This window comes from Ammodytes marinus (assembly GCF_949987685.1).
Source record: "Ammodytes marinus genome assembly, chromosome: 4".
NCBI classification, from domain to species: Eukaryota; Metazoa; Chordata; class Actinopteri; order Uranoscopiformes; family Ammodytidae; genus Ammodytes; species Ammodytes marinus.
Genome location: NC_137233.1, coordinates 27,766,817 through 27,779,822, shown reverse-complemented (window position 1 = coordinate 27,779,822; position 13,006 = coordinate 27,766,817). Strand labels below are relative to the sequence as shown.

Here is a 13,006-nt window from a genome sequence, read left to right as displayed (position 1 = left end):
AATGCCTTTCAGATACTTAAAGGTACATGCTGATTGTTGATAAAACAACATACTAAGAAGTACATGATTCCATAATGCAACACTATATCAAATACTTCATAAACCTTTGTCACATCTGCATGTTACAGGGCTCTACAGGGAATTTAGTTTTGGATGTTACATTGGAGATTCTTAGTTTGATCTACTTCTTCATTAGATCCATGGTTCTTTCATTTCTCATTTTACCTTAATGTATTATACATGTTAGTGACAGTATGGGTTAGAGTAGACCATGTTCTCTGTATCTGTGATCTAGCAGCACACACAGATTGGAAAGGTTTGAAAATCTGTGTGTTTTAATGTGAACTGTGCATGAGGAGGACAAGAAACATTTCATGTGTACCTGCAAAGTGAGTATGACAACAGCAGGTTCCAAATTGCACAGTAGTTGAACAGTTATGTGTTGCAGCCATCTACTGTGGAACACAAACAATGACTTCCACAGAAGCTCTTCATCTTAACATCAACACTTGCAATTGCTCTTTGTGGCCAGAAGGGAGCAGCCCCAACCAGACATGTTGTATGCCTACCTATGGCAAAAGTGACAAGGCCATGGTGTAGTGTATGGGGAGGTTCAGTGTAGAATGTCGTGTTGTGAAAATTGTCCACATAAGATTGTGTTTATAGGCTCTTTGGTTGTCTGATAGGTTGAAACATTATCTAAAAAAATTGTGTAAAAACTCTTAATTGAAGGACAAAGTATAAAAATTGTACATAGTGTATAAATACAAATCACTCCAGATTGGGAAAATAAACAGTATAGGCTACATATTCTGTTTAAAAATGTGCATGCACAAGATTATTTAGCTGAATGAGTACAAAGTGTTCTCAGGTCACATTTAAATTTTAATGGCTCTCAATATAAAAACATAAAGCCATGTAGCTATCAGCAAAATACAGTGAGCTTCTAAAGTATTTGATCTGAATAGCACTTTTTTTGTATTAATCACTGAGCAAAATAAGGCTGCCTTCGTTATTCTTTAGATGGCTGAACGGTTAACAGTTCTGACAAAAAGAGTTCAAAAGGTTGCAGCACTTTATTTTCCAATTATAACGTTTCTGTAGCCCTTGACGTGACACAACTTGTTGCTGTCGAAGTCGACCACCAGCTTTCTCAGCCCGGAGTGGGTGGGAGTGAAGTAAACTTTCACCTTTGCGTCTTCCCCGGGTCCGACTGAGCCCAGCCTGTAAGGTAAATATTTAAATATTACATTTGGGAGACACTCAAGTCCTCAGATTGCATAAATATTTACACGATTGATTACCACCCGAGTATGACAGCACCCACTATTTATGGAGATGTAGATGGAGCAGCGTTTTATAGGTTAAAATGAAGAAGTATGCTTTCATAACAGTTTTGCTCCTGCTTCATGTTTCCCGCCTTTGGTCAATAGCACTGATGGAGGAAACCCATCATGCAGACACATCAGAAATGCTGCATTTGTTTAATAAAATAGATTGACTACTGAAAGAGATCAAAGTTTAAAAAATAAATCCATACAGGGGTTGACATCATTGTACAATAACATGCCACCTCACTGGTATTTCATTAGTTGTGTGTCTACATCTCTTCCAGTAAACCAATGGGCTCTAGTCCTGACTAAACAGGGGCAGCATCCAGCTAGACATCTGGAAGCTGCACGCTGCAAGACCGGGGCAACACATCAGAAAGAGAAAAAAGACTATACAACATATCTCAGAGTTTGGAAGTCATATTGGAGGGAAAGATTTCCATTGAGTTCATACATGTCCAGTTCACAGAGAAAAACGTTTAACAAGAGCTTCTAATTTATGGACCGGTCAGTCGGTGCTCTGCGTGAGAATAATAAATCAAATGTGAGCACGGAATCATGATTTCTAGTTGGATAAGGAGGGACTCGTACAACCTCTCAGAGATGGGGCCTCCCGCAGTTAGGTTGGCCCCCTCGATGCTGAAGCAGCAGTTGTCCAGAGGCTCTGGCAGAGGGTTTTTCAGGGTGATCTCTGCAGCCAGCTTCCGATTCTCCTTTGGTTCACCCAGGATCTGCAGAGCACAGCCGCCTCTGGGTGTTATCGAAATGCTCACACTAAGTATGTTACAATTTTACTATGGCCAAGCTTTTTGTCTGTATGGGCCTATACAGTAACGTAGGCCTCTAACAGCTTAAGTGATAAACTGGCCTATTTTTATTTTTTTTTACATTTAAACATTTCAAGTCAAAATTTCAATGCTTGTTTTGACTTTGGATTTGCACTTGATTTGACATTGCATGTGTAATTGCCTGCCATTGTTAGTGATGTATTGTCCTTCCATAGTAATGGCACTAGCTGAAATATTGTCCTGACAGGATTTTACATACAGATGATGTCTCTTTGTTAAGTCTACCTCTCTTGTTAGAGGTCTTTGTACTCACTCTGACTTTGATTTCAGGATTCACCAGCACGATGGTTCTCACTGCCAGCATTTGCTCTTTGGTGGTGTAGTCCAACAATAGCACTGCCAGACGGATTAAGTTGTCCTCTGTGAGCAGGTCTCCATACTTATTGTAATTCAGCCTCAGTGGTACTCGCCTCTCTATTGATGAACACAACCCAAAATCTTCAATACTCATAGGGGAAAAAAAGCATTCACATGAAAAACAACACATGGTGACTCAGCTCACCTGCTCCTGGGGCGAGTTCCACATTGAGCAGATCTTTAAACCCACAGTTCCCTCCCAGGACTCCGTTGTAGGACATGGCGCAGGAGCCAAACATCAGGCGGCACTTCTTCTCGTTCTGCGTGTTGTTAGTGACCACAGCGAACACGTCAAAGTCGCAGCCCTTCCTCATGTCCGACGTGACCTTGATGGTGAGGTGCAGGCCTTGGTTTTGCTGCTGCTGGAGCAGCTTGTTTTGGTGGTTGGCCTTCTTGAATGCCTCCTTCTCTTCATCCGACCCTGGTGATATGGAAGAAAAGGTCTATAATCTGACAGATTAAATAGTCCATTTAAAATGACAAACTTCCTGTCTAAGTACAACAGCATAAATTCCTTCTTATACACAAAGGGAAGTAAGAGTTGACTTTGTGTAAGATTACCACAAATAATGATAAGGAAGTAAGAATTTACCCAGCAAGTGACCTCGGTGTTACCTGCTCATCTGCAGGGGAGGTTTCTATATACGTCAAGGTCATTGTATCATTTCAGTTTAAGGTTGTCTTGTAATACCATACACCTTCTATGGTTAAGGACCTGACAGAGTGGTGTTTTTCTAGGAGGTTTTTCTACATATGCAGAACATTAACTAGTGCCCTCTACCTTCAGGGAACTTGTACAGATGAGTGATGTCCTGTCTGGCATCACTGCCCACGCTCTTTGTGCTTATCTTCTGGCCCACCATTGTGGTGGAAGTGACCTTCGTTGTGCTGCCGTCTTTATTCTTTATCAAGGTGAGGACATCGGCGTTGACCTCGGCAAAGACAAACGGGCTGTCGTACTTGGACATGAGCTCGCCCTCTTTGATGGCCTTGACAGGAACAGGGCCACAGCAGTACACTCCTAAAGGGAATGGGGAGATGCAGAAAGGAAGGTGATAGATCCATCCAGGTGAGGATTTGCATAATGGGTTCATTGGTGCAGCGTGTTACAATACCTTCACTCTTCTCCTGGGGTGTAGGGTCGCTGGCCTGCCAGCCATCGTAATCAGATTTAAGGTCAGGCCTGGTCATCCAGCTCTCCACCCAGCAGTGATAATTCCTTTAAATACAATTCACACCATCAGCTGTTTTCCCACACTTGATACACCTTGTTTAATAAAAACACCTGATAACTGGACTTTCAAATATGTTGTTACAGAAACTTCAATACATTATTTGAATACAAGTCGCAACCAAGCCTAAGATCTCAAGTATTAATCAATAATCATTTCCATAGTAAACTGTAGGTTCACATACAGTCATAAACTGTATAGAGGGGCTGTTCCACACAAATGGGAATTGCATCTTATTACAGATTGTTCTGTTTATGAAATATCTAATTTAAGTAAAAGCAGTCCTTAAGCAGTCCTGACAATCTCCTAGTATGACCCATATATGACCCATATATCTCTCCTTGATGTGATGTATTTAACTACACAATTCTTTGTTCCGAATATGTGTGTTACAACATTTCAAACACTTTAATACTACACAACCCTGCCCATTCCATACATAACAGGTTCTCACCATATCATTTCTGGGCCCATAGGTTCTCCCTTTTCGTTGATGTAGCGTTGAATCAACAAGTCGCTGTTGCTGTCATGGGCTGATTGGTAGTTGGTGACAAGTCGACAGGGTATGCCAAGGGCTCTAGAAACTAACAAGGTATTTTTTTTATATCTCAATCAGGCATTGTTATACTTAGAGGAGAAGCATAATATATATCATAACTGTGTGGTTACATATATGGTGTTATGTTGTGTCTGATTGACACGGAGGAAGTGTGTTCTCCAGTGATAGGCTATCTTACTTGAGCAGCCCACTGCAGCAAACACCCAGCACTGTCCGTAGCGAACAGGCTGACAGGCCTGTGTGTTCCAGTTGCGCAGAATCTCCACACTGCCTCCCCAGTACATCGGGCTTACACCTCCGTCATATCCACCTTTCCATTTCCCCAACAACACCCCTTTGTCGTCGTTACAATTCACCTAACAGCAAGTGAAAGGAATGCAATGATTTCCTTTTCTTTACAAAATACATGCCTTTGTTTAGTTTGAAGTAACGTCACATCTTTCTCACACACACACACACACACACACACACACACACACACACACACACACACACACACACACACAAACATGAACCTATCCACACAACTAAAACCGAAAAGTGAAGAAATCATAAATGAATATGCCTTACCATGGCACTAAGCACTCTGGAAACGTAGATGGGATTTCTCCTCCCTGAGCAGTCTTTGCCAGGATTTCTCAGATATTTAGGATTCATGTCCAGAATCCTCAAACAGACATCCAGGATTCCACTTTCAAACTAGACAGAAATAAACAAGGGTCAGCAATGGACGTATAGAGTTGAGAAAATATTAAGTATAGATCCAACATTAAACATGTTCCAAGAAAAACAGTTCTAAACACACAGATAGTAATGCAATGCTAACACCGGGCTAATCTAACTGTATCAGATATCACAGGAAAGGCTGGAAACAATAACGCTGCTCTCATTATATCAAACCCAAAATGTACACTGTCAGTCATAGATACCTCAGCCAACACCTTGTGAAACATGTTTTCAGTTATGTAAAACATCATATATCATAAATCGCCTGCTAAGTGAATATTTTTGCTGTTATCAGAGTAAAAGTGATTTAAACTCCCTCTCAACTTTGGCACGGAGGGGGCTCGCATGATTGACCCCACCCATACAGTGTTAGAAGAAATACTGGCTGGCAGCCTAAGTGTTGGTGTTGGTACCTGGCCAAAGTTCCAGGGAGTTGCTATTGGAAGTTTGCTGTTGCCTCGAAAGATGATGCCATCCTGAGATAATACGTACTCTGCCAAACCCTGCTCATCGTCCATGTATACTGCATCTCCTGTTGCCAAGGGACATCACAAAAAATGTTCAATGAATGTCTTCATACATGTCCTAAGTAGCACAGGGCTCGTATAGGTATTGTTCAACTTCATGTAAACTAAATCAAACACATATATTCTCACCCTTTTATAGTTTGGGAAAATACACTTGTGCTTTTTTTGTCCATATATCACTGAATATTATTAAGCTACTGCCAAAAGCTGTTTAGCTTAATTTAGCATAAAGACTGGAAACAGCTGGCCTGGCTTTGTTCAAAGTTAACAACATTTGCCTAGGGATACCTGCAAGTTCACTAATTACAGTAACATGTCAGATCTCATTTGCTGGCATCAGCAAGTAACAACTCCAGTCCAAGCAAAAGTCTGACAAAGAGATCTGTACAAGCAACATTTTAGTCAGGAGGACCACTTTAGTCAAAGAAAACTCTATGATAAAGTTATACTTGGTAGTATGTCTTTGTTATGGTACCTCCCTGCCCCTCCACTTGAATACATGGAAAGCCAAACGAAGGCAGGGGGGAGCATCAGCATAGACCCCTCCCCCAAAGGGTACAGAACAGAGTAGGCATAACCCACAGCTTCTCTCATAAACCCACTCTGGAGTGAAACATGATCATTAAAGCTCTTTGAAGACGAAGATCGTTACACAAGATCCACGACAGTTTGACGTATGGTGTGTTTACCCACCTGGGCACCAGGGGTTAAAGAGCAGGATGAACTCAATCCTCTGCGACGGGCCCAGGGTCAAGGAGTAGCGGCCTATGGGGGCGTCTGGGGCAGAGCAGATGGAGAGGGTCAATATGTCCCCGGGCGGGCTGCTGATAGCAGCACTCCAGCGGGAAGTGTCGATGTGGGCAGACAGGCCAAAGGAGGCCCTGGTGCCATACTGCTCAGACGGTTGAGGACCTGCATGCAACAGAGAATATGGTTAGAGCCTCAAGAGAGACTACATGTGTGAATAAGCCAAGCCCTCTTGACTGTGAATGGAAACTCACACGGTAAACATTTTCGCAAACCTGCCCAAATTTAGTTCAACCATCTCTGGAATCTTGTCTCGTGCATGGACAGCGTAACCTTTTCTAAATGTAATTAATTATAACCAAAACTGATGAGGACTCAAGACTCCCTGATTGACCTCAGTTCAGATTTCGAAATTCTGGTAAGTTACATAAACTTAGAATCATTCGTGTTCACCTCAGTCCAAAGAGTTCATTCCTTCACATCTTCCACACAGTTCAGCCAACTAAAGCAAAGACATGTTGCTGAACCGCATCCTTCTCCGATTCATTCAAATACACTTGACTTGATAATGTTATCTATGATTATACACATGCTTTTCTTGGCAAACAACACTTCCTGTGTTAACGGTTAATGTCTGTGTGCAAGTAACAGCCGGATCATACTTGTGAAGTTTAAACAAATATGAACTGAGTAGAAGATATGCTTTTCAAGGGTATCCCGAAGGCAAAAACATGGGAATAGTGCGTACTAAAAATGTAGTCCATTAACACTTTCAGAACAATAATGAAGGACATTTGGTTAACAATGGAAATACCAACAGAACAGCTCAGAGCTACTGTAAGTTCATTCAAGTTCACATAGAAGCCGGTAGCGGTGTGACTGACCCCCAAACAAAGGGGATATAACTTAATTTTTCCTTTCCATAACCGCTCCTTTCCCCTCTCCTCTTTGAAATAACAATAGGCAGCAAAACAGAAAAAAATTACAGTAGAAACACACAATGTGACCCTAATGTCATGCCTGAAAGGACACAAACACCACCAGGTTTTGCTCGTTTACTTTCTAGTACTATTATTTCTAAAGTTCCATGTGGACGTAGTTTAGAAATATGCAACATGTTAACAGGTAAGGAGGGAGTAGCACCTGTTTCCGCGACACAGTCAAAAGAGCTGACTCCCGGTTGGTAGCTCCCGGGGTGCAGGTACAAGCCGATGGTGAATGGCTGGCCCCTCCTCACAATCAGGCGATCCACGCCGTTGAGATCAGTGCGGTGGTCGGCGTTGTTGAACTCACACTCCAAGTTACAGCGTTCAATGTCCATGGCTTAGAAGAAGAGAGAGAAGGGATTTTAAAAACACTTTAAAAGAAGAGGCATTTGTTTGATGTTTCATAAACACACAACATAGATGTAGAAGAATCATCATTATGAAGTCAATGTTACAATATTTTCCAAACAAGAATTCTCATCAAAGGGGGCGCCCTTAGCTCAGTTGGTAGGGCGGCTCTGCCAGCAGCGGACCCGAGTTCGATTCCAGCCCGCGGTCGTTCTCTGCATGTCACTCCCCTCTCTGCCCCATTTCAACTCTGTCTCCAGTCTACACTGTCAATAAAGCATAAAAAATGCCAAAAAAATCGTAAAAAAAAAAAAAAAATCTCAGCAAGTGCTTCAAAGCAATTAAAGTATTATAGTTAGTAGAACATATATCTTTTTCTAGCACTCCAGACATGCTCTTATCCAAAACGTATGGGATAGTGTGTACGGACACGGAATCTTTTAGCCCTGTGAGAACACGGAATCTTTCGGCTCCGTGAAAATGGTTACTGATTCACTCACTCCAATCAGGTGTGTGTGGCAATGATTGGCTGATTGAGCCCAGGTGTGAGGAGGTTATATATGCCCTGAGACCCCCAGTGCTCTGTGATGCTCATTGTCTCGCTTTATGAGGTTGTGAGAGGTTCTCTCTGTTCTCTGGCTTTAGTGTTCAAACGATAACTGTTGAGTTATTCGTTTGTGGTTTCAGCTGCTTGGCAGTGGTGGATTAGTTGATAGTTGATAGTGTGTTTTCTTAAAGGTAGCCGGTGTGGCCCTTTACAGTTCTGTGTGTTTTTTTTTGTTTTCTCCCCTTCCCCATATTCGCAATAGCGATTTAGTGGTTAACTCCGGGGATAACTTTCAGACACCCTTAGGTCCGCACCTGCGTCCCAAACCCCCCCATTCCTCACAATAGTGTATATGTTTATGGAGCACTTCAAATGCCTCACAACTGATTCTTGTTAAAGTACAAGTTGTAAAATGTATAGCTTTGTATCGTTTACAAGATAATTAATAGCATTTACAAGGTCTGCCTATTACATCTTAAAACATAACTTTTTTTTTATTGAAAGGGTTGCTGTCAATTAACCAGGAAACAGTGGTTAACTAAAGTCTGGGTTTCTTCCTGCCATGGCTATGAATGTTTATATTTTCCTAAAGTTTTCCTAAAACAAACCTCAGTTATAATTACTAAATATTCCTTGAATGACTTTTGTAAAGGTGTATTTGTAAACTATTTATATACCATTTGATCGTGGAAGCAATTGCAAATGATGTGGAATTAAACTGTTGACTTCAGGACACACACATTCGCAGTCATTTTATGGTAAGATCATTCGTGTGTGTCACGGGGCTTTCCGCTGGGATTTTAATAAGAGGTCAACACAGAAAGAGGTTCACTCCCTGTGAAGTGTGCAAACACACGACCGCTCCTTCTCTCAAGGGCAACTTGTGTGTGAAGACAATCCCACCCTCTGATTTCCTGTTTGCACAAAAAGTTATATTCCCTGAGTATAATGCCTCCACGGTCCTACTGCTCCCTAACCACTGGCTAGGCTGCTCCATGACATGTCGGGAGGTTAACCACTCCCCATATATTATTCCTGCAGTGTTAAGACGAGCCATAAAAACAGACATGAGGTGGCTGTGTGAAGGCTGGGGTAGACGTGAGCAAACAAAGGCAACACTGCAAAGACTCTCTGCTGTTTTACATGATGTCCATGAGGGAGCATTACTGAGTATTCCTCAGATGTTTTACTGAAACTGACCTTAGTTCAGCTCCTAATTGAAGACATGTTAGTGTAACTATAATTGGGACAAATGCCGATGACATCGCCGCCTATTTTGGGACAGCTGGAGATTGTAGTCAGGGGTTTCATGAGAAGACTCTGCTGTGTGTCCTGTCCAGTGCATTACTCTCCAGTCATTTAGCTCACATCTAATCTGTGCAAATGTCAAGTAAATACCAGCATTCCATCGGACCACTGGTGCTATTTAACCCTCTGTTGAGGAACCATCTGGAGAAAGCAAGATCTCACTTGGGTCCAAGAAATTCCGATTTTTCTTTGCCACTTTTTCCTTTTGATGAAGAAAATGTTTAAACCTCAAAACAAGAGAGTCCAATAAATCGGAGCCTGAGCTCATAGAGTGTGAAAACAATTTAAAAGAATGATAACATATGAATTAACATCTGTGACCCAAAACCTCCAGAAATGCTTCTAAACGCGATTGGAAACTGAAACAATTCCTTCTGCATTGATTTAGGGGGCTCTTAATGTGTTTTCATAGTTGATATTAAAGAAAATGTGTTTGGATTCCACCCAAAACTTGTGTAACAGCATGTGCAGTTTAAAGTGAGGCAACCTTTGTATAGCGGATGGTATGCATGTGTGGTGTAAAGCCAAACTTAATATATTTTACTGGGGCTTGCAGTTGATTCAATAAGGTTACATAACTTGCATAGCTCCTTTGCTCTGACCATGCCTCCCTCACTAACCTTTACATTACTCATGTACGCCTACGCTTCAATCCCAGACTATCAGCCAATGGCAGTCATGACCAGAGGCACTCAGTCTCCCTGAGAAGCACTGAGGCCAGCATAAGCCATGTAAGGAAGTTAAAATAAAGTCTAGCTGTCGTCAACTGGGCCGGAACAGTAAACACCATTTTAATCCTGAGAAAATAAACATGCAAACTCCCATTAGAAGTAAAATAACTTGTTTCAGTCCTGCAGGTAACACCCATGCTGACTTCAGAGCTGCATCCTGGCCCCTGGACACTGTCAATTTCAAAGACACGCTTTGTGAAGGTTAACCAGATGGAGAACAGGAGACAATGATTCAATGCCTGTGTTTGTTCTTATTTCTGTGTCGTTGCTCATGCAGGCACGTTGCAGACATCATGTTACTGTGAAGATATAAATAAAATATAAATATACCAAATGGATATTTAGACATTTGTTTTATAACTTCAGACTATACTGCAGCAGGCTCACTAGACACACTCTCTACATGGAGATTGCATGTATCTTTCTACAATAGCAACATTATAGAATGTCCCACAGCCTCCTTTTATATAGTTGTGGTATGCTACACATGCTGCTTACACTAAAATATGTCCGCCTTTAAATGTGATTTAGAGCAAAACCTGGGGGCTTGGCCGTTTTCTTGTTCAGAAGGTTTTGAATGCCACTACGAGGGGTTAAAGCAAACTATTTGTAGGGTTCTCTGCAGTGCCTATAAACATACTTGCAGTTAACGGATGTGTAGTCCAGCTGCTCTCAGCTGCCATTACAAGTGTTTTAAGGTCCCAGGGTAACAATCGTCTGCTGCTCTAACATGAGGGGGGGTGCAACATTTTTTAGATGCATCGGTCTTTAGATCTCAGAGGAGCGTGTGCTTGACCGAGTTACTCCTGCAGTGCTGAAACCGGCTCATACAGGATGGTGATATAGGCTACAGTATGTGCTGCAGGCTGTCATAACTAATACATGTATCTCCTTTGTTATTCTCAGGCAGCATGTGTACAGCATGCCTATGGACAGAAGTGTCCTAGATTCTGTGAAAGGGCCCTACCTGGTCATTAATTACCCAGTTAGTGGCTGAAGTAAGTGCACACACCACCAAAATGCACGGAAAGTGTGAGTTCCTACATTCCAAGTCACATTAACACAAACGCATAATGGTTGGGGGAAAGAAACATCAGAGCAAGAATCAATCATTTCAGATGATCTGAAAGTTTGAGTTTTTCACCATTTGTCTAGTACTAAACCATGACCCAACTGTCCCTTTTAAATGGCAAATAGCTTTCACTCATTATATTGAAGTTACATAAAGTTAATGAAAGGTGTGCTTTTAAATAAAAAAAAATAATTAAAATAAAGTAGAAGTAGTAGGTGAACAACTTACTTTGAGCCATGCCTGCTGCAGTGTTCTTTGACAGAAATGTGTTTTCAGTGAATATCCAGCTCAGAGGAGGGATTGTGTGTGTGTGTGTGTCTCTCCTCTCAGATATTGCGGTCTTACTTGTAGTTCTAGTGCAACTCAGCCCCGGTGGTGGGCGTGACGCGACCCTCCCCCTAAGCAGAAGGCACCAATTCCTGCGTGTAGGACTACTCACAACGTGGTGATTCATTACAGACTATACTATAGAAAACTGATTATTGTATTATTGCTACTGCGTTTTTTTTCCCACAGAATAGATTGCGACAATCTCTGAATTTATTTTCTTACTTTAGTAATGAGCTGCCAGAAAGATACTTCAAATATAGTAAAGATAAGTTATGTGTCCAGAAGCTGTTTTTTTTATACAGCTTTGATACAACTAGAAATAGATTCTAATTTAAAAAAGCACCTCTTTCTTATTGTTTAGAAAAAGGTTACTAGGAAAATACTAATGCTAAAATGAATTGTTTCTAAGTAGGCTAACGTCTGTCAGATTTAGTGAATTCCTTTTATAACTGTGAACATGACAGCTGTAATTTATATTCAGTCAAATTCACACACCATACTGCTGCCATGAAGGCTCACTGGCGTTTTTAGTCTGTGGCAGAAAATAGTTCTTTTTGTATCAATACATTGACCGATTTTTTAAAGATTTACACCATCCACTGGTGTATTTATAAATATAGAATAGAATAATATATAATACAGAACATCAGTCTTGACTTATTTGTGAAGGGTTCAAAAGCTATTGCCCCATTTTGGGCTGCAACACAGCAGCTTCATCATAGAGGATATTTGCACTATTACATGATTAAGTGATGAGAGATGATTGCACAGCTCGGAGTGCACAATGGGACAAATTGTCCAAAACACATTTGATGTCACTGCTGAAGTTTAGCTTGTGTGTTAAGTAAGCTTATCCAAAACACTTGTCCTGTGCTGTAACATCGACTTGCCTGTTTCCACAAAAAAAAAGAATCTGAGTACCATGCATGCATTAAATCGGTAAAGTCAATGATGAGTTTGTAATCGTAACTATGTCAATAAAAATAGAGGATGAGGCCAGTCATATGGTTTTAAGCACTCTGGGCCAGACTAGTAATAACCACAAACACAAGTCTTGGCTCCAAAGTTGGGCATTACATCAGCAAAGTGATTAACAGAGCTCTTGCCAAACCCACACAGTGGAAATAACTCAGTGCTTTTGCCAAGGCATGCTCAGCTAGTTCACATAGACTGGCATATATTACCTGGGATCATTTCCAGATTAAATTAGAAATGTGCATGTGTGTGATTGTTGGTCAGTTTCAGAATTTAAATGATAGGAAAAGAACACAAGTGAATTACATTGGAAATAGGGAAGAGCAAAGATATGTATTGTAAAATCCCCCCACATTCGCTTGAATGATAAATACTCACTGTC

The 13,006-nt window shown here is 41.2% G+C and overlaps 1 protein-coding gene across 2 annotated transcripts; it reads right to left on the bottom strand.

Moving 5' to 3' along the window:
* Positions 1-57: 57 nt before the first annotated feature.
* Positions 58-11,632, bottom strand: tgm2b (transglutaminase 2b). Of its 2 annotated transcripts, XM_080026456.1 has the most exons (14): positions 11,548-11,623; positions 7,769-7,922; positions 7,471-7,650; positions 6,274-6,492; positions 5,467-5,585; positions 4,898-5,026; positions 4,506-4,683; positions 4,223-4,352; positions 3,652-3,755; positions 3,318-3,557; positions 2,682-2,957; positions 2,433-2,593; positions 1,926-2,062; positions 58-1,224 (listed from the first exon to the last, which is right to left on the bottom strand). In XM_080026456.1, exons 3-14 carry the CDS (start codon positions 7,646-7,648, stop codon positions 1,077-1,079), a joined length of 2,019 nt encoding a protein of 672 aa, XP_079882582.1. In that variant the 5' UTR covers positions 7,649-7,650; positions 7,769-7,922; positions 11,548-11,623; the 3' UTR covers positions 58-1,076. The 2 variants fall into 2 exon arrangements, with proteins under 2 accessions (XP_079882582.1, XP_079882581.1); XM_080026455.1 differs by lacking the exon at positions 7,769-7,922 and having other exon boundaries at positions 11,548-11,632.
* Positions 11,633-13,006: the final 1,374 nt, after the last annotated feature.